This window comes from Myotis nattereri, assembly GCF_964212035.1.
Source record: "Myotis nattereri genome assembly, chromosome: 13".
Lineage (NCBI taxonomy): Eukaryota > Metazoa > Chordata > Mammalia > Chiroptera > Vespertilionidae > Myotis > Myotis nattereri.
In genome coordinates, this window is record NC_138088.1 from 16669417 (window position 1) to 16692040 (window position 22624).

The 22624-nt window shown below is 34.6% G+C and overlaps 1 protein-coding gene across 2 annotated transcripts in view; it reads right to left on the minus strand.

The window, feature by feature from the left end:
* The window catches only part of ADK (adenosine kinase), a 474216-nt gene that overhangs the window by 288301 nt on the left and 163291 nt on the right, over nt 1-22624 (minus strand). For both annotated transcript variants that reach the window (XM_081105246.1, XM_081105247.1), the window contains exon 4: nt 8916-8994. In XM_081105246.1, the coding sequence (XP_080961372.1) occupies nt 8916-8994 (79 nt within the window). The remainder of the gene's footprint in view (nt 1-8915; nt 8995-22624) is intronic.

Consider the following 22624-nt stretch of genomic DNA (forward strand, 5'->3'; position numbering starts at 1 on the left):
CCTATGTAGGATATAAAACTGAAACTCATAGACACAGACAACAGCATGGTAGTTACCAGAGAGAAGAATGTGAGGGGTAGTAAAAGGGGCCAAGTATATGGTGATGGAAGATGATTTGACTTTGGGTAGTGAGCACACAATGCAATATACAGAATATGTATTTAAAAATGTACACTTGAAACCTATGTAATCTTATTAATCAATGTCACCCCAATAAATTTAAATAAATAAAAATAAAATTCTAGAACTATGTAAATATGCACATTTACTCAAATACTACTGGAAGAAAACAAAAATGAGATTGTCATTTTCCCCTTTATTTTTCAATTTTCTAATGTGTTTTGTTTAACAATTAAAATGAATAAAAAATGTAAGGAGTCCTACTGATTCCAATATGATGGTAAAGTATAAATCTGCCACTGCTTCTTAGATGTCAGGTTTAATTAAGTGTCAGAGTCCAAGAGCAAAGTTTGCTTCTCTACCTGCTACTCAGTCTCTCCAAAAGTATAAGCTCTTGTCAAATCAGAAGCTTTGTACATTGTCCCAAATCCTGTACATTACTTGTAGCCAGTGCTGCTATAAAATTAAGATTCATCCCTTAGGGGCATAAAGGAAATGGTTAAGAATTGATAGTAACTGCTTTTAAAAAAATGTAGCACTGGCTATATTATTAGTGACTATTATCTTTCACATTTAGTAAAATTTTCCTCAGGGTAGGGTTGCATCTGTAAGTTTTGAGAAGGGAAAATGACCCATTTAAAATAATTTAAATAAGTACTAGTCTATATACTTAAAGTTTTAAAATTTTTCATTATTTAAGGCACATGACATATTTATATAAATGCTTCACAAATATGTTACTTTATGGTTACCCAATATATTTAAATATCTGGAATTTCTCAAATATTAGTTTATTATACTAATTATGTTAATCCAGCGGTTCTCAACCTGTGGGTCGCGACCCCTTTGGGGGTCAAAGGACACTTTCACAGGGGTTGCCTAAGATCATCCTGGATATGAGATATTTACATTACAATTCGTAACAGTAGCAAAATTACAGTTATGAAGTAGAAACAAAAATAATTTTATGGTTGGGGGTCACACCATGAGGAACTGTATTTAAAGGGCCAGAAGGTTGAGAACCACTGTTAAATCTATCTGATGAACATTTCATTTGATTTAAGTTGAATTTTTAATTTGACAAATGTTACATAAAACTTAAACCCCTAGTTGTCAATAAATATGAATAAATACTATTATTACAGAACTGGAAAGCAATCTGATTTATTTAAGGAAATATATTATTGTAAATGTTCATATTTACAGCAATGGTATGCCATCTTTATACACTTAACACCTCAACACCGATTCTTTTTCTTTTTTAATGTATTTTTATTGATTTCTGAGAGGAAGAGAGAGAGAGAGAGAGAGAGAGAGAGAGAGAGAGAGAGAGAGAGAGAGAGAAACATCAATGATAAGAAGAGAAAATCATTGATCAGGTGCCTCCTGCATGCTCCCTATTGGGATCGAGCCCACAACCTGGGCATGTGCCCTGACTGGGAATTGAACTGCCACCTCCTGGTTCATAGATCGATGCTCAACCACTAAGCACGCCAGCTGGGCTCAACACCGAATTCATGCACGGGTGGGGTCCCTCGGCCTGGCTGGCAATTGGGGATGATGGGGGCTGTCTCACCCAATCCCGACTAGGGCCTATCGGGGCCAGCCAGGGGGAGGGATGTGGGAGTGCACTGACCACCAGGGAGTAGCTCCTGTGTTGAGCATCTGCCCCTGGTGGTCAGTGTGTTGTCATAGCAACCAGTCAACTGGTTGTAACTGTCACTTAGGCTTTTATATATATAGATTCTGTATTATTTATTTTTCTGTTACATAAATGCTATTATTTGAACAAAACAATAGAAACCATTAATAGTGGTAATTATTAATAATGAAAAGTAGGACTAATTAAATAAGTATGAGAAAATATAACAATTGTTATTAATGTTTCTTTTGTTACAATACATACAGCATACAGCAACTTATTTGAACTTTACTTAACTCTTTATTGGATATTTAAATTTTATAGGCCATATGTGCATTCTAAAGATATATAAATGTAAGATTTTTGAAAAGAAGAGTAAGTACAATTGGATTAAACAGATATTACCAATGGTTAGTAAAAAATAACATTTTTCTTTTTGTCCCTTAAAATAATATAATATTTTTACTCTTTGTGATTCTTTTCCAATACTATTTCTCTGAACTATTACCATTAGGACTAGACCCATTAGGACATCCTTCTTTTATGTGTGGTAAAATAATATAGTTAAATGTACATTTCACTTGTACTTACAGCTCTGCTCTTATCAAGTCTACATTCTTGCTTTTACTCCAAATGTGATGACATCAAGCTAAGTCTTGTTCCAACCAAAGCATTTAAGCACGGAATACTTAGGATTTTACTTATTAGCAACAGCTGGTATTTAGATATATAAGAATTAGTTTCTAGCTCTACAAAATAACCATCTAACATGAATCTAAATGCTTGTTTTGGTATCCAATTTTTTATCAATCATGTTTATAGATTCTGTTTATAGATTCATTATATATGCTATCCATCTCTAAAATAAATATCATTTCAAAACACTCTGAAGCACCTTAGTAATTTCAACTTGTGCTGTCAAAATTGGATTCCAAATAAGTTACAATTCTAGTAAAGAAATTGAGAAAGTTTTATTTAACTTGCCTGCCCTTTTGTGATAACCTTTCCCCCCACTTAAGTTATAAAGCAATCATATTACACAAAGAAATGAGTCATTTGTTTGTTGTATGTATGTCATCGATACTTTAGAAGAAATGGCATATAAATTTGTTTTACTGTAATCTTTTTCTCCATTTTCATCTTTTATGTATTACCAAATGAGACAAAGACATTCTTCTTGTCTCACGTTTAAAAAATATCTTACTGCCAACATCTTAGCTAAGTCCAGCAACAACTATAGCCATTGTTTAGGCACATGCCCAAGAAGGCTATCTCCCTCCATATCTTTAAAGTAAAAAAATCACATTAAGTACATCTATACATTTTGATAAAATTGAAAAGTGACCAAAACGTTCACTAGGAAAGCATCAATATCACAGGTAAGCAGATCACACCCCCTTTCCGCACTGTGGTATATAAGGTGTGCAGGATATTTAGCAGATAATAGCTTTTTATTTCATTAAGAAGTTTACACTGAATGGAATTTGCCAAAATTTAAATTTGTACTCTGTCAAATATGCAGATGAAAAAGAGTTTAGAATTGTATTTGGATGTGATATCCACAATATTTTATTTTATGTTGCCTGTGGTTTCATTAAAAAGAACAAAACAAAAATATCTACGAGCTAATGGGAACAATTCTTGCTGACATAATTTGCCACATCACTTAATATATCAAAGTATGATTGTTGGTAAGATCTGATAGAATTAGCTTTACATTGTAAAGTGTTGACCTTTACTTTCCGTATTAGTTTCAGTTCATATTTCATAGAGATGATAACTTTTTCAAATAATGTTCCCTTTCAATATCTCTCCATATTTTTCCATAGCTACCATGTAGTTATTGTTAAATTACTGAACAAGGAGAAACCTATCTAATCCTGGTGTGGTATGGGGGAATTACCTTGAAGCCCTGTTAGCCTCCATGTACATAAGCAAGCAAGCTATCCTAGAGGTCACAGAACAGAAAGGGCCTACCAACCAAATTAAGATATGAAATCACAGATTTATCCACTTAAGACACAGCAAGAAGCAAAGGAAAGAGCTGGGTAAGTTAATACTTTAGGGTGCAATCAAGTACTATAAGGACCATGCTACTTGAATGTTCAAATGTCCTGCCTCTTCTCCACCTCATCAACTTTTCCTGATAATGATGGTGTGGTAATGAAAATAGGGTCACAATATGAGAAAGGGGGCACATAACTAGTGCTTAGGAACAAAGAAGTGTACTCACTTGCTTTCTGGGAGAGATTCAAAAGCAAGGATGTTAAAGCTTGGAAAATAGCTTGCTGAATAGTCATGGTTTTAATTTCCTTTACTGGGTACAGTGCATGTGGGGCCAGAATTAGAACATACTGTTACTAATGAGTGATCTATTTGAAGGTGATGTAACTGTCAGCCCAGTGGTACATGATCATGATATGATCTTTCCATTCTGTTCTATCTATGAGTAATAATCTTGTTTGTTACAACAGTTTTTCTTTATGCTATCTTTAGCAGTCTTAAAGGTTACACACTTACTTGCTATTAATATTTAACACATCTTGTCAAGTTTGCCTGTTTCTCAAACTAGTTGCTTATTTATTATATATACTTATAATATCCTGTGAGTTTTGCCTAATTCTTATAAGCTACCCATTTACTATCTATGAATTTCATCCATCCTGTTTGTTTTTCTTATCTTTCTATAAGAATTTAATATTTTTTAAATATATATTACAGAAAACACATATTACACATGGTATATAGCAACAAAATTTATAGAATTAAATTTTATATGAATACTTGAATGATGACTGAATTCTTATTATGGATCTTGTTCTATTTTAGATATACAGTTCACAGACACTCAACTAGTATACTTCTATTGCACTAATATTTTTGTCCAATATTTGGATAAAATTTTCAGTAATTAGAGTAATAGAGGAAAGCTGTAATCCAGTTGTTTTCTGGGGTGAAGGATAATTCAAATGAATAAGAAAAGAAGAGAATGACTCCAAAACATCCAATCAAACACATTAACATTAACAAAACCCAGTACCATCCCTGGTGGGCTATCCCTGTCAACTCCTTTCTATTGTATTTGCCTAGACTTTTTGGACAGCTTTAAGCCAATTTCAATGTCCTCATTCATTCACCACATTAGATACAACCAAGGCTATTTTAGGATTGTTGCCTCTAAGGCTCTAAATACTTTTTTCAGACTTTACTCAAAATTTAGACAGGACAGCTTAGGTTACCAGTTATTACCTAACACAATGACTAAAACATAGCAGATGCTCAATGTACAATGCACAATCTGCTTTACGTACAATGGAATCAGTTCTTCCTGTTAATTACTGCCAATGAAAAATCTGAGAAATTCTCCTTCTAAAAGAATATTTTTCAAACTGTGTGGTTATCCTAGTCATAAATTACAATTTGGCAGTTATGTAGTTGGCTCATCAATCAGATGGAAAGGAAAAGTACTCTCAAAATATTAGAAGAACTTAAAAGTTAAACAAGATGTTCAACTGAGGGCTAGATTGAAATACTAGTAAATATTTTTAAGTGGATGAGAGCCACAAACCTGGTTGTACTGTCCATGAATGGGTAAATGTGGTTTTGTTAAAATAAAGAAAACTCAGAAAAAAATGGGGGGGGGGGGGGCCATGACCTTCAACCCTAGTGGTTTCCAAACTTTCCTTTGAAAGTACTATAATTTTTTTTAACATTCATTATCTCTTTAATCCTTACAACTTCCATCTGAGGTAAGCTTTTAACCCCACATTTAAATATGAAAGGCCCCAAAAAGTTGACTAAATTGATCAGCCAGTAAAGTGACAAAGATTGAACTTAAACCCAGTTCTAATGGACTATCAGGATCCCAAGATCAAGCCCATACTCTCATTATGTTGCCTCTCTGATTGCTGAATAAGCAAATGAAATCTATAAATGCATCAGGCTGATATCATTCCCTACTGAAGCATTTCTAGAATCTATTTTTTATTTTTTATTGTGCTAAGACAGACATAACACAACATTTACCTTTTTAATCATTTTTAATTATATGAGTACAATGGCATTAAGTACAATCACATTGTTTACAACCATCACTACTATCGATTTCTAGAACTCTTTTCATCTTGTAAAACTGAAACTCTACCCATTAGGCAGTAATTCTGCATTTCCCCTTCCTGCCACCCCCTGGCAACCACCCTTTTACTTTCCAGCTCTATGAATTTGACTAAGTACTTCATGACTAGCTTATTTCACTTAGCATTAATGCCTTCAAGATTCTTACAGGGCTGTAGTATGTCAGAATTTTTTTCCTTTCTAAGGCTGAATAATATTCCATTGTGTCTGTATACTGTATACATACATATATGGGTATATGTGTACACACACACACACACACACACACACACACATATTTTGTTTATTCATTCATCCACTGAAGAACACTTTGGGCTATTGTGAATAATACTGCTTTTAATTCTTTTGAGTATGTAACCTGTCTTAGTCTGCTTAGGCTGCCATACAAAATATCATAAACTGGATCACTTAAAGCAATAGAAAATTTATTCCGAACAGTCTGGAGTTTGAGAAATCCAAGATCAAGGTGTAGTTGGTTCAGACCCTAGTGAGAACACTCTATCCTCATGTGGTAGAGAGGAAGGGAGGAAAAGGGGGAGAGGGAGAGACACAAAGAAAGAGCAAGCTTTGTGGTGTCTCTTCTTATAAGGGGATCCCTCATGATCTCATTTAGCCATAGTAGCCCTCTCAAAGGCCTCATCTCCAAATACGATCATATTGGGTGTTAGGGCTTCAATATGTGGACACAAACATTCAGTCCATAACATACTCAGAAGTGAAATCGCTGGATCAGATAGTAATTCTTTTGTAATTGTCTGAGAAATAGCCACACTGTTTCCACAGTGGCTACACAATTGTACATTCCCACAAACAGTATAAAGGTTCCCAATTTCTCTACATCCTTGCCAACACTTGGTATTTCATGTTTATGTGATAGAAACCATCCTAATGGATATGTGGTGGGCAGTAAAACTTTTAAAAGCTAATATACAAAACAGAAAAAAAAAAGAGAACTGCTTGCCTTTAAAGCAAAAAAAAATCTAGAACAAATCTAACATTACTCTTGCCTCCTTACGACAGTCTCTGAAAGGTTTCACAAAAAGTTTGGGGGAAAAAAATCTTAGGAAATAGACTGATAAGCCAGTCTTATAGTGGGGAGTGGGGTTCAAGTTGGGTAGAGAAACACTGTTATTCAGGGTATCTGTTTTCCTAGTTCAAATGTAAAACTTCCTAAAATCTAGGACATGAGATAAAAATTTTACTGAGAAAATGGGAATTATTGTGAGTCAACTAGGACTAGAACATCACACTGGAGGTGTACTTAGGAAGATACACAGTTTTGCCTTCAAGTTTCCAGAAACTGAAGAAATCACATATATATCATGTGAGTACAGATATATTTTTATTCTGGTTCTTATAAATTTTTTGTTTGTATTCTAGGGATAGAGAGGGTTGCTCCTACAACATTATATTATACTTAATAGTTTATAATTCTCTCTCCCCATCCCTATACCCCCATCCCCAGATACATTTTCACTACAATAAACGCTTCAACGGTGTGGGCCAAGTAGATTATTAGCTTTTGCATCACCAACATCTAACAGACTACCTGGAACACAGTAGAAATTTAATAAATGACAAGAAATAAAGGGAGAAAAGGGAAAAACAAAAAAGAACATTTCTTGTACATATTGGCTGAGCTGATCCGAACTGAATTGCTCTCCCTATGATATCGAAGAAAGACTGCTAGTCTGGCAATTAGGCCAACTACAAAAATAAGATAAAACTACTTACTTAGTTGTTTTATAAGATAAAACAACTACTAATAAGATAAAAATACTGGATGAGCCACTCAAAACTTTGAATTCCATATACTTCCTTGCTAAAGATAGGAATAAATAAAGCATTACTAGAGTACACTGTTACAATGCACATGGAATATTATAAAAATTGTAAAATAATAACTGTTGGACAATGATTATTTTATTAATGAGAACAGTATCAGCCAGAAATCCAATAAGGTCATGATATTAATTATGTAAGCAATAAACTTTGGAAAGGTAGAGATTGATGAAAATGCTCAAGAAAGGAGAGAATTTATTAGTGGACAGCTAATAGTCTCCCAGATCTAGAAAGAGAAACAACTGAAGAGGTATTAGAATGTGTTTTTGATAGACTGAGGCTTTAAAAAAGGTATCAGTTATGGACAGAATTGAGTCTCCACGCTGAAATTCATATGTTGAAGCCCTAAACCAGTGACTTCTTTGGAGATAGGGCCTTTTAGAAAATAATTAAGTTAAATGAGGTCCCAGGGGTAGGGCCCTTATCCAATAGGACTGGTGTCTACATAAGAGGAAGAAACACAAGAGATGTCTGTCTCCATGTGGGCACAGAAGAAAGGTCATGAAAAATACAGTAAGAAGGCAGCCATCTACAAGGCAGGAAGGAGACCTCTCCAAAAACTAACCCTGATGGAACTTTGATCTTGGACTTAAAGTCTAGAACTATAAGAATATAAATTTCTCCTTTATGCCACCCAGTCCGTGGTATTTTATTATGGCAGCCTGAGTGAACTAATACATTATCCCTTTTCTGTTAACCTGAGCTCACAAAGTAGAAATGTCCTTCCTAAGCACTATATGAAATGCAGAAGCCATAAAGCTTAATTATATTAAAAAAAACTAAACATTGCAGCACAGTAAAAGCCACTAGAAGAGTTAAAGTACAAATAATCCTTTCAATTTATAGGATAAAAAGCTATCAAATGAGGAATTTCTACAAACAAGTACATGAACATTCAAAAAATAATAATCAAAGAATCTGACAATTAAGAAAGAAAAAATGTAAATAAACAATAAACACATTAAAGATGTGCAAACTTACCAGTATCCAAAAAAATACCAATTAAAATAATTTTTGTTGATTAGATGGAAAATGACTTATAAAATCCTAATTCAGAACTAACAAAAGTATTCAATAGCAACAAAATATAGATTGGAACAATTATGCAATGACCAAAAGTCTAGAATCAGTCTGAATCTATTTCTTTATAACTTTAAAAAAAAAAGAATTAACCAACCTGGGCCACTTTCATTGAATTCTGAGTAGAACCACCAGCATGATATTCGACTTTGAATTTTTTTACAAGTTCATTAAACCTGTAAGGAAACCACAGTAGAAAAAGTAAGTTAGCATATGTCAGTTGTCACAATGCAAATTTCTGATTAGAAGCACATTAAATTGCAATTAGTGGAATTTTTAATTATATAATTATGATGCATAAATGAATTAAATATTGTATAAAAAACTTTGCTACTACCCATACTTAAGAAATTTATTATACAAATGTACAATTATAAGAATTTAAAATATATAGGCTTTCCATTATTAATCATTATTAATCAACTAAAGTTAGAAAAAACAATTCATAATAAGCAATGCATATTTTCCTACATTAAGTGTTGCTCTCTAAAATCTTTATAAATGTATATTCTAATAAGTTTTAAAAGTTTTACATATTATGAGGACTAACGGTTTATAATTTAAAGAATCAGGAAACCGCATTGGGTTGTATGATTATAGGCAAGTCGCTTGGTGACAATTTCTGTATCTGACAAATAAACGCACAGAGAGAGATGATTTAAGCTTTGATACCTCATTATTTTGGAATCTGATAAAAGCTAACTTCTCTTCAGGAAAATATATACATAGTTAATATACATGTAACTTTTCATACAAGAGGATCCATGTACACCCCTCCTATTACACACCCTCAGCCAGGGGACTTTGGACACTGACTGGAATAAGGGTCACATTAGATGGCATTTACTAATGTGGATCACAAGTCAGTATTCCCGACTACATGTCTCGAGGATGTGAGTAGAATATTCAAGGAAGATTTCAGACTTGAAAATATTTTCAAAACTTGTAGTAGATCCTGCTATTCAAGTGAAACATTTTACAGAACTTTAAAATATATGTATATAAAAAAAGATAAAGTCAAAGATGGTTAGATTTGGGATAGAGAAAAGGGAGTTATAGCCAGTCGCATATTCAAATTGCCTTGGGGTTCCATCTGTAAAACCTGAGATGCCAATGAACACAATTAGCAAACCTGCTCAGAACTCTGACAGCAATATTTATCTACCACTAATACTACTAATGTAATAACAGTAGAAAAGCAAAGTACATGGGACACAGATACATATACTAGTAGGTGGATGGTTTGGGTAATCACAGGAAGTTCTCTAATTACTTTATTAACTAGGTAACAGCTAAGAGTAACATTAGAGATTGGAGGAGAAAGGGGGAGAATGACAAAGTAAACAGAGAGTGATCAATTGCCTTAGTGCAGAGATGAGGACCTGCAATCTTAATTGCATAGAGAAAATATTTGCACAATACAATACAACAAAATTACAATATACATATGTATATTGCAAACAAAATTACCCAGTATATACGTGTACTAAAAAGAACCGGGAAGATTACAACCAAGGTGTTAACAGTGGTTAGCTCCAAATTAGAAGCAATTAGGAATATTATATAAATTTATTGAATGTGTAATAAGCACATAAACTATTTTGTAATAAAAACATTTTTAAGTATACTTCATTTTATAATGGAAGAACATAGCCACTTTCCATACAATTATTTAAAAAGAACTATATATATATAGAACAAAGTCAAACAAAAAGCATAAAGCAGAAAAGTAAGTGATTCTGAATGAAACAGGCAAGGAAAGTTTAACATCTGGAACTGGAATTTGACAGATAAGGAAGAAAAATTATTCAGGAAGGTAAATAAAAAAGACATGACATACTCAGAGAATCAGGTTAAACACAGACTAAAATGTAGGTCAAAATAAAAGTAGTAAAAACTGACAAAGAAAGGATAGGTTGTTCTCTCTGCCAGGCTAATAAATTTAGACATTATTCAGAAGACAACTAGGAATTATTAAAATCTGTTTACTACTAGTGTGAAAGGCAGCTGGTTTGTTTGTTTTTAAATGATGATAGCACTGTTTGGAGGACAGGATGGAATAAAGAAAGGAAGTATGTCAATTCACTATTGTAAACCTGAAATTAATATAACAAATATAAGATTGTATACCTACTATACTTATATAAAAAAAAATAATAAAAAAGAGGTAGATCACCTGACTAGAATAGTTCATACCAAAGATCAGACACTGAGCTAACAGCTGGAGAAAAGTGATCAAGCTAAGGAATCATTTCTGATGTTAAAGACATAGCATGTGATAAATAACTGCAAATAGAAGATATGGCAGAGGAATGACAATTCTGAGATTTGTACTTTGGATAACTGGTTGGATGGTATTTGAAAAGGAGATACAGGAAAGAAGAAAAATAATATGCAACAAAGAAAAATCCTAAATGGTTGACTGACAAACCAAAAACATTTCCATCCCTAGCTGTCTTGGCTCAGTGGATAGAGCACTGGCCTGCAGACTAAAGGGTCCTGGGTTCGATTCCAGTCAGGGATACATGCCCGGATTGCAGGCTCAATCCCTATGCAGGAGGCAGCCAATCCATGATTCTCTGTCATCACTGATGTTTCTATCGCTCACTCTTCCTTCCTCTCTAAAATTAAAAAAATTATTTTTTAAAAAAACACACACAAAAAAAATATTTCCACTTAGGGAATTTTTGGAATGAGGCAAGATTTGTTCCCTTTAATCTTCTACAATTTGATCATGTGCTTATTTCAATTTATAGTGAAAGCATTTTTATTAAGGGTAACTTTTAAATAAAAATGAGTATCACTGGGGTTTAATTCAGAATTTCTTGCGGACTAATCTTATGGAAAAAAGCAAAAAACAATATACTGTATATTTCTAATGAAGTTTTAGTATTTATTCTGATAGTGTATAGGGGAATTTAAATTCTAAGTAATGCTTTCCACTCTCATATCACAAATTACTAAATACCTAATAAACAATTTAGAATTCCTGACAATTAATACGATGGCTATCTATCTATCTATATCTATATTTATGCTTTGCTTTTGATAAGAAAAGTAAAATACAGGGAAGTAGAGAAGGTTTCAAACACTAATGTGGTAGGCAAAACTGTGACTAAATACTAGTCTTTAATCCTAGTTTAATATTAAATTTCTGGAGACACAGTAACCTCCTCAGAGGGGTAATGTGCACAAGAAAAGGTATCAGATCAAATGATCAAATATAGAAATTTTTAATTCAATTTATTGAGTGACATTGGTTAATAAAATTATACAGGTTTCAGGTATACAATTCTACAATACATAATCTGTATACTGTATTGTGTTTACAACCCCAACTCAAGTCTCCCTCCATCACCATTTATCCCCCCTTGAAAATGAAACCATTTTTATTAAGGATAACTTTTAAATAAAAATAAGTGTCACTGGAGTTTAATTCAGAATTTTTTGCTATTCAATTTCCTTGAATTGCTTCAAAAAGGAATAAAATGCCTAATTATACATTTAACCAAGGACGTAAAAGACCTGCACTCAAAAAATTATAAGACACTGAAGAAAGTATCGAAGAAGACACAATAAAGTGGAAGCATATGCCAAGTTCATGGGTAGAAAAATTGAAATCATTAAAATGTTCATGCTATCCAAAATAACCTATAGATTCAATGCAATCTCTATCAAGATACCACTGGCATATTTCACAGATTTAGAGTAAATATTTTAAAAGTTTATACGGAACCACAAAAGATCACGAATAGCAACAGCAATCTTGAGAAATAAGAACAAAGTTGGAGAAATTATGCTACCTGATATCAAACTATACAAGGCCATAGTAATCAAAACAGCATGGTACGGGCATAAAAACAGACATAGAAGAGAGGATAAATAGTGGTGGGAGGAGACTTTACTGGAGGTGTTAAACACATAATACAATATACAGATGATAATTTTATTAACCAGTCACCCCAAGAAATGGAATAAATTTAAAAATATATATATAGATCAATGGAACAGAATAGAGAGCCCAGAAATAAACCCATGCCTTTATGTCAATATTTGACAATGGAGGCAAAAACACACAAGGGGGTAAAGATAGTCTATTCAATAAATGGTGCTGGGGAAATTGGACAGATAACATGCAAAAAAAAAATGAAACTAGACCACCTTCTTACTACACAAAAACTTAAAATAGATTAAAGACTTAAATGTTAGACTCGAATCCATAAAAACCCTAAAGAGAACACAGGCAGTAAAATCTCAGACATTTCTCATAGCAAAAGTTTTACTGGTTGATGAGAGAGAGAGAGAGAGAGAGAGAGAGAGAGAGAGAGAGAGAGAGAGACAGAGACAGAGACAGACATGGATTTGTTGTGCCACTTTGTTGGTTGCTTCTTGTATGTGTCCTGATTGGAGATCAAACCCACAACCTTGGCATATTAGAACAATACTCTATCCAACTGAGCTACCTGACCAGGGTTATTTTTTCTGTTATATAGTTCCAGGCAAAAATAAAAAATAAGATAAATAAAAATAAACAAATGGACTACATTAAACTAAAAAGTTTTGCACAGGAAAGGAAACCATAAACAAAATCAAAGGACAACCCACTGAATGGGAGCCCACTGAATGGGAGAATAAATTCACCAATATATCTGATAAGGGCTTAATATCCAGAATTTATAAAGAAGTTATATAACTCGAACACCAAAAAAAAAAAAAAAAACCAAACAAACAAAAAACAACTAATCCAATCAAAAATGTGCAATGGATAGACACTTCTCTAAAGAGGATATACAGATGGCCAATAGACATATGAAAAAAATGCTCAGTGTCACTAATGATCAGAGATATGCAAATTAAAACCACAATGAGATATCACCTCAAATCTATCAGAATAGCTATCATCATTAAATCAACAAACAACAAGTATTGTCAAGGACGGGGAGAAAAGGGAACTCTTGTGCACTGTTGGTGGGAATGCAGATTGATGCAGCCACTGTGGAAAGCAGTACAGAGTTTACCTCAAGAAATTAAAAATAGAACTGTCTTATGACCCCAGTGATTCTCCTTCTGAGAGTTTACCCAAAGAAATACTAACTTGAAAGAATATATGTGCCCTTATGCTCATTGCTGCATTATTTACAATAGCCATGATTTGGAAGCAACCCAAGTATCCATCAGTAGGTAAGTGGATAAAAAAGCTGTGCTACATTTGCATAATGGGATACTACTAATCGGTATAAAAAGAAGGAAATCTTACCCTTTGCAACTGCACGGATGGATCTGGAGAGCATTATGCTAAGTGAAATAAGCCAGTCAGAGAAAGACAAGTACCATATGATTTCACTCATATGTGGAATCTAATGAACAAAATGAACTAACAAACAAAATAGAGACAGACTCATAGATAGCAAGCAGGCTGACAGATGCCCATGGTTGGGGGTGGGAGGAATTCAGTACAAAGGTAGAAGGGTTGAGCAAAAAAAATTTTAAAATGAGAGAAAAAACTCATGGACACAGCCAAGTGTGGTAATTGCCTGGGGGAGGGACATGGGGAGAGGTAGAAGGAGGAATAGGGGAGATAAATGGTGATGGAAGGAGACTTGACTTGTGGTGAACACACAATACAGTGTACAGCTGTTGTGTTATGGAATTATGCACCTAAAACCTGTGTAATTTTGTTAACCAGTGTCACCCAATAAATTCAATAAAAAGAAAAAAAACAATATTTGTTGGAAGATGCTAATATAACCATGTATAGTTACCATACCTTAGAAAAATAATCACAGGACTCTTAATTCCACTGACTGAGATCCACACATAAGGATCTGAATGAAAAAGTAAGTCTTACTCCCATAATCTGAGGACCAAGTATGGTTTAGTTCAATTTGTAAGATTTAAAGGTTTTAAAATCTAGAGCATTTTGAATTCCTATCTTCATTTGGTTTTTGGTTAAATAATTTCTTCCAAAATACCTTTTTAAACCTTCCACGAATTACCCATAAATCAGCAAGACAAATGGCAAGGTTATATAAATATGAGAAATTGAATATGAAATTTTAGAAATACTTATTTTCTGACATTCCTAAAAAACACTGACTTAACAGCAATGATATTTTTCATATTACATAAAATTAATCCCTGACAAGTCTGACATCCTATGATATAGAGTCTGAATATGTCACAGTGATTAAGGATACAAAAGCACAGTTCATAATTTCTGACTTAAACATAATTGATCAACTATTTTTAAAATAGACTTATTGTTATAGAAATACTTTTTACTAAAATTATTAACTTTGAGAAGGTTATACTATCCAGAATATTATCAAGAACTCTCAAAATAAAAAATTGGGCAAAATATTAATAGTAACAAAGAAAAGATACAGATGGCAAATAAGCATAAATTTTTAATATCATTACTCATTAGGAAATCCAAATTAAAACCATATGGAGATATATCTATTAGAATGACTTAAAAAACTAACAATACTAAGTGCTGAAAAGGATGTAAAGCAACTGAAATGCTCATAAAATAAAAATGAAAATGGTACAGCCTCTTTAGAAAATAATTTGACAATCTCTTTAAAAAGTAAACATGTAGTTACAAGACAACTCAGGCACATGACGGGTTATAAAAGCCTTATTTATAATCACCAAACACTTCAAACAGCCCACATATCCCTCAATTAGTGAATGGATAAACAAATTGTAGTACATTCATACAAGAAATACTATTAAGCAATGAAAAGAAACAACGAATACATTCAAGAACATGACTGAATCTCAGAAATATTAGGTTATGTTAAAGAAAGCCAGACATAAAAGAGCTACATAAAATATGATCCCATTCATTTGACATTCTGGGTAAGGTAAAGCTACAGGAATAGAAATCAGAATAGTGACTGCCAGCAGCTTAGGGGAGAGAAGAAACTGACTATAAAGAAATGTGAATTTGAGGGGCAATGGAAATATTCTATTTTGGTGATGGTTACACTAATTGTATACACTTGTCCAAACTCATGAATTGTACACATAAAAAAATAAATTTCACTCCATATAGCTTATACCTCAATATATCTTATTTTTTAAATACATACACACACACACACACACACACACACACACACACACACCCCTAGGTAACCAATTAAGGAAATTCCAAAGAACAATCTGTCCCTCTCTGCATTTATGTATATACATATGTACATCTCTACCTACACAGAAAGACATAAACACGGACACACAGAGACATACATAAACCACATTTGAAACTCAAAATAATCCTAAAGATCAAAACAATTACCCCAATTTTCTAAGTAAAGGCACAAATTTTGAATTTTAGTGACTCATTTTTAAACTTTGAATTTTGAAATTAGTTTCAAAGTATGAAAAGGCTGCAAGAATAAGAGAACACCTGTACACTTTTTGCCAAGATCACCAATTTTTGCAGGTTTTTCATTTTTCTATAGATACATAAATATTTAGTTATTCCAAATCATTTTGGAATAGGTTGCATATATAACATGCTTTTATTTGTAATACTTCCGTGAAAATTTTCTCAGAAGATAAAGTTTATGTCTATGAAGTCATTTGATTTGGGGGTTACTATTGATATGTTCAATTAATCCAACACAATCCAAAGCTATTGTCTTACCTCATTTCTTGTCACCTCCTTTTCCATTATGTATCTCTCTTCCAGCGAGATCCCTTGCTCTGTACAGGACAAAGCTCAGGGCTCCTACTGGACAAGCTCCTTACAGGGCAAAAAACAGGCTAACTAGAATACTAGTAGACTGGGGACAATATACTGAAAAGAGGGCTTGCCTGATCCTGCTCTATGTCCAAAACACAAGTCTGAGACCTGTGTGTTAGACTTTTTCTTTTCAGGAGTGATTGTGTCTGATCTTGAACTACACTCTCCATATCTCCCTTCTTTTTCACAGTCTCTTAAGCCTCCCATTCACCTCTACTCTCCTAAGGTCCAGACAGACAGAAGCAATAAGAGTTCTATTGGAATATGATATTTCTTCCTCTACTTATAAGAAATTTGAATTCTTAGTATATTGTCTCCTAGCAATTTTAATGGTACAGGTTATATGTGATTATATTTGTGTCCCTTGTTTCAAGAATGTTGAGAAAATTCATATTTATTATTCTCCAAGCCCAGTTTAAGTGACTTTTGATGAGTTTCCCTTTTACAAGTGGCAGACCTGGGACATATTAAAAAAGATCCAGCCAATAATTAAGAAAATGTTAAAAACATATACAACAAATATAAGAACATTTAGAATAAAAACCTTATGGCCTGAAACTAAACAAATACTTTTTAATAAAAGAGAGTTGTTGACTAATAATTTTTAAGTTAATGCATTCAGAAGATGCATTCTAAAAAGCAAAAAGATAAGAAAAGGATAATAAAAAAAGGAGAATAAAAAAGGAGAAAATTAAAGAACAGAAATAGCTTTTTAAAGTATAATGGTAATTTTTCTAGTTATCTGATATTATGTAAATACTAGTTGAAATGAGAAAGATTTTATTATTATACTCTATAACTAAGCACCAATAATTCTTAAATCAAAAAGTCCTTATAAATAAGATGTAAGAAAAATTATGAACAGGAAAATGTACGCAAAACCACCCTCTACAATTTCTAGTTTATTCTTAGGGCAATTGCTTTCCACTTTCACAGTAACTAAAAACCTTTCCTATTCCAGTCTTGGGGAGAAAATTAGAGTTCAGCATATATCAGTAGATAAAGAATATCTCACACTGCGCTAACATCACCACAGCACAGAAACAAACATCAACAATTTTGAGTATTTCATAAAGAAAGATATAAGACATAAGTAAAGTTTTTAGAGTAAAACTAAAAGAAAAAAAATTAACTCCCTTAAGAACGCATTCATAACTGCCAAGTCGTGTTTTTGATGAAGTTCTTTCCTGAACTTATCTAAACAAATAATAAATGAAAAAAAATCAGTTAATTCTAAACAGGTTATAGTTATTAAGACCAAATGCTAATATAATAACACGGGGGTGGAGTGGGGGATCCATAGGCAAATTGTAAGATTCAAAGCTTTGAAATCTTTTACCACAAATGTTTAGTGAAGTAAAAAAAAAATTCACTTAAATGTCAGTTTGATAAAAGCCAAAAGAACATATCCCACATGTGTTTACATTTAAGCATATTTTTAAAAGATGGAAAAAGTAACAGTCATTCAAAACTGAGGTTAAGCTATTAGTTCATAAGGGTTGTAATTTAAAGGTATTGCTCCGACCTCTAACTTCATTTTCTTTGATAAGAAAGCAGTTAAGCATGTGTTACTTAGATAACTCCTTATTCAATTCTAAAATGACTAAAAGGTTTAAGTGTTCCCATTTATAACACTGAAAATGAATGAAGTTTTTGCACGAGACAATAAAAAATACTGTTGACAAGCACTTTGTATATAAGTAGGTGGGGCCTTGACTTACGAGTGTCCCAACTAACGAGTTTTTTGAGATACCAGCTGTCTCTTGGCCGATTTTTTGCATTGAGTTGACAGAGTAATTTGAGTTAATGAGCTCCTTAACGAGCTCGGTCTCGGAATGAATTAAACTCATAAGTCAAGGCCCCACTGTATATATATAAAGCCTAAGCGACCCTTATGTCGGAACAACCAGAATGACCAGTCAGCCAGTCACTATGATGCGCACTCACCACCAGGGGGCAGATGCTCAATGCAGGAGCTGCCCCCTGGTGGTCAGTGTGCTCCCACAGCCAACCTCCCATGGCCGGCCAACTTCCCGCAGTCACCCACCCCAATAGGCCTTGATCGCCAGCGAGGCTGAGGAACCCCACTCGTGCACAAATTTGTGCACTGGGCCTCTAGTAGATTATTAAAATAAAATGAATTATACCTAAACTCAGATGCATGATATGTGCATTAGGTTTCTACCCATTATAAAAACACACAACAAAATTTTATTAAACCAACTTACAATTTTCATTAAATAATAAAATTGTTTGACATTTACATTTAAATATAAAGGAAAAAGCCATATATAAGTAGAAGAGAAATATTGCAGGACAAGGGTTTTCAAAACGAGCTATGTAGTCTTCTGGTAAATCTAACATGCCATCTGTATGTCCATAGTCAGTTCTAAAACCTAAGTTATACCTCCTTCCTTCATTATTGGTTTGATTTCAGCTGTTATTCCTATCACAGAATCCATGGTTTGTAATGGGGCCTTAGTTTCTCTGATCACAGAAAAATTCTAGAAACATATGCTAACAGATATGCAGAAAATGTATTCAAGCAACAATTATTTTTCCTCTACCAAACTTAAAAAAAAATCACAATCAGAGGCAGTAAAACTTTTAAATATCTTCTCAAAACATAACATATGGAATTTTTGATTTTGAGTAGCATATAGAGGGACACAGCCAGAATTCCTGCTTGCAAGAACTAGAAAAGTTATATTAATTACAATCATTAAAGGTACAAAAGAGCTGTGGAAGCAACAAGGACCAAATGAATACATTCCCAGGGAGGTGAGAACTGTTTAGAGGGAAGGCCAGAACTGGCAACTGTTTGTTTGACCTGTCCAAATTTATAGTCAGTAACGTGGGGTTAGAGAGACAAAATTTGACATATCGGGGATTGCAAACATTTGACATATGGTTTGCCCAATAACACATTTGCTCAATTCTGAAAGTGGATGGAAAGCTAAGAAGGTTAACCAAAATCACCTGAAAAGCAGAAAGTTCTCCTAGTCAGGCAGTGCTTATTACAAAACAAAAACCAGGAGAAAAGGAACTAAAAACATAATAGGCAAGAAATGAAAGTCCTAGCAGAAGTGTAGATACATGGACACTTTACCCTTAAGCACCGAGAGAGAGGACATGTATCTATACTGATTACATCTAGAAGCTGAAAATTCAGATTTTGGTATAAGCAGAATACTAGAATGGGGGTGGAGACCAAGGTTAAAAAAAAAAAAAAAAAGTAGGGATTTCAGCCATTACAAAGTACTAAAGTGATAAAATTGGAAACTGAGGGCCTATGCTGACATAAGGTCAGTCTCCCACTTGAGATATTTGCCAAATTTTGAAGGTGGGCAGGGCAGGAGGATAAAGAACTAAGCTGTAAACTCTTGGAGCAGTACTGGTGCCCTTGTTCTGGTGGACTGTTTCAGAGCTGATGAGACAAGACCTGGTGATCTCAATTAAAAGTCCTAGAGGGTCAAGTTCTAGAAACAAACAGTAGGAGTCTATCAAAACTGAAAATCAAATTTGACCTACCTTAATCCTTGATTACTTGCCTCATAAAGAAAAGAGTGAACACTCTAATAGAAGATAAAATCTGAAGGATCTACAGTTCTTAAATAAACAGTGTCTGGCAAGCAAAACAACTGATAGTTATACAAAGAGGCAAAATAATTAGACAAAAAAGGGGCAAAACAAAAGAAATAGTTTCAGAAACGATTCAGACATTGGAAATAAAGGGATCTCAAAATAATCATAATTAATATTTTTAAGGAAACAAAGGAAAGGATGCATCAACTAGATAAAAGAATGAAGCATTTCAACAGAGTTGAAATTATAATAAAAAGAATAAAATAAACATCTAGAACTGAATAATTTAATATGAGTTTAAGAATTCACTGAATAAGTTTCAATTTAGACTATTCTCTCTGTATCTTCCCACTACTTAGCCAGACATCAGCTCAGTCATGGAAATCTTGGCAGAACTGAGAAAATAAAGTGCCATGTCTCTGGCTAGAGGACCAAAAAGGAGAACTCTGGGAATCACAAAGTACTGGGACTCTTGAAATATCTGGAAAAAAAAATGAAAGAATCAGCAAAGAAACAGAAGATGCAGAGAAGACCAAATAAAAATAGAATGAATGAAATTTTAAAACTCACTTGATAGAGAAACCAAGGTGGCGGCATAGGTAAACACCAGAAATTGCTGCCTCCCACAACAAATTCAAAAATACAACTAAAAGACAAAACAGACATCATCCAGAACTACAAGAAGGCTGGCTGATTGGAAATTCTACAACTAGAAGGAAAGATAAAAAGCACACTGAGACTCAGAGGAGCTGCGGAGGTGGAGTGCAGAGGTACGGAGGCGCATGCAGCAAGGGCTGGCGACTGAGGACGCCGCTGTCTTTTTGAATCAGGAGCCACAAGCCCCCGACTGCTCTGAACTCTGGTTCCGGGAAGTCTCTGGGGACCCGGACTTGTTCGGGGAGAGACTGGACAGTCTGGCAGCAGGCAGAACTCAGAACTACAGGGCGGCTTTCCTTTGGAGGTGCTTGCAGCAATTACCGGGACACTGAGACGCGGGGCCCCTTAGGGCAGGGCTGAGGATCAGCCATAGCTGCTTGCTCTGCCCTGTTGATCCCCTGAGACCCCGCCCCACCCAAGCTGTGGCAGAGGCTTTTGCATATGAATGCCCTGGCCCTTTGCAATCTGAAAATTATCTAACAAACTGCACCTGGGCCAGACAGACCCAGAACTTCCAAGAGAAGGCCCAAGGCCCCACAGCAGCTTGCATTGCTTCACAGCTGGGCTTCATTTGGGCACCTCCAAACCCCCAAAAAGGAAGGGGAATCTGCAGATTTCTTCATAGCTCCTGCTGGGTAGCCTCAGGCAGAGGCTAAATTAGCACCTCCTTAGATCCAAGCGCCAGTGTACCCAGTGGTCAGAGTGGGACCATCCAGATTACAACTCCTCAGATCCATAAGGGACACACTAAGGGGGCAGACACAGTGAGCACCAAAGCCCCACTGAAGCAAGTCTTGCCCCAGAAGGGTGTGCAGCACAGAAGTTCTCCCACTGTAGACACAGCTGATTATCACAGCCAATTGGCCTGGAGGTCAATTCCTCCCTGTGATACCTACAACAATCAAGGCTTAACTACAACAAGACTGTGCACAAAGCTCACAAAGGGGTGCACCAAGAGTGTCCACCTCAGGAAATTGGGGAGGCTGAGCCACTGGGCCCTATAGGACACCTAGCACAGAAAGCCACTCTACCAACACAGGGAAGCATAAAAAATACAGAGACAAAGAAACAGGACACAAATGAAAGAAATGGAGGAAAGCAAACTACTGGATACAGAGTTCAAAACCACACTTTTAAGGTTTTTCAAGAACTTTCTAGAAACCGCCGATAAACTTAATGAGACCCTCAAGAAATCTAGTGAGACCCTCGAGGTTGTGATAAAGGACCAACTAGAAATTAAGCATACACTGACTGAAATAAAGAATATTATACAGACTCCCAACAGCAGACTAGAGGATCGCAAGAATCAAGTCAAAGATTTGAAATACGAAGAAGCAAAAAACACCCAACTGGAAAAGCAAAATGAAAAAAGAATCCAAAAATACGAAGATAGTGTAAGGAGCCTCTGGGACAGCTTCAAGAGTACCAACATCCGAATTATAGGGGTGCCAGAAGAAGAGAGAAAGCAAGATACTGAAAACCTATTTGAAGAAATAATGACAGAAAACTTCCCCTACCTGGTGAAAGAAATAGACTTACAAGTCCAGGAAGCCCAGACAACCCCAAACAAAAGGAATCTAAAGAGGACCACACCAAGACACATCATAATTAAAATGCCAAGAGCAAAAGACAAAGAGAGATTCTTAAAAGCAGCAAGAGAAAGAAACTCAGTTACCTACAAGGGAGTACCCATATGACTGTCAGCTGATTTCTCAACAGAAACCATGCAGGTCAGAAGGGAGTGGCAAGAAATATCCAAAGTGATGAATGCCAAGAACCTACAACCAAGATTACTTTACCCAGCAAAGCTA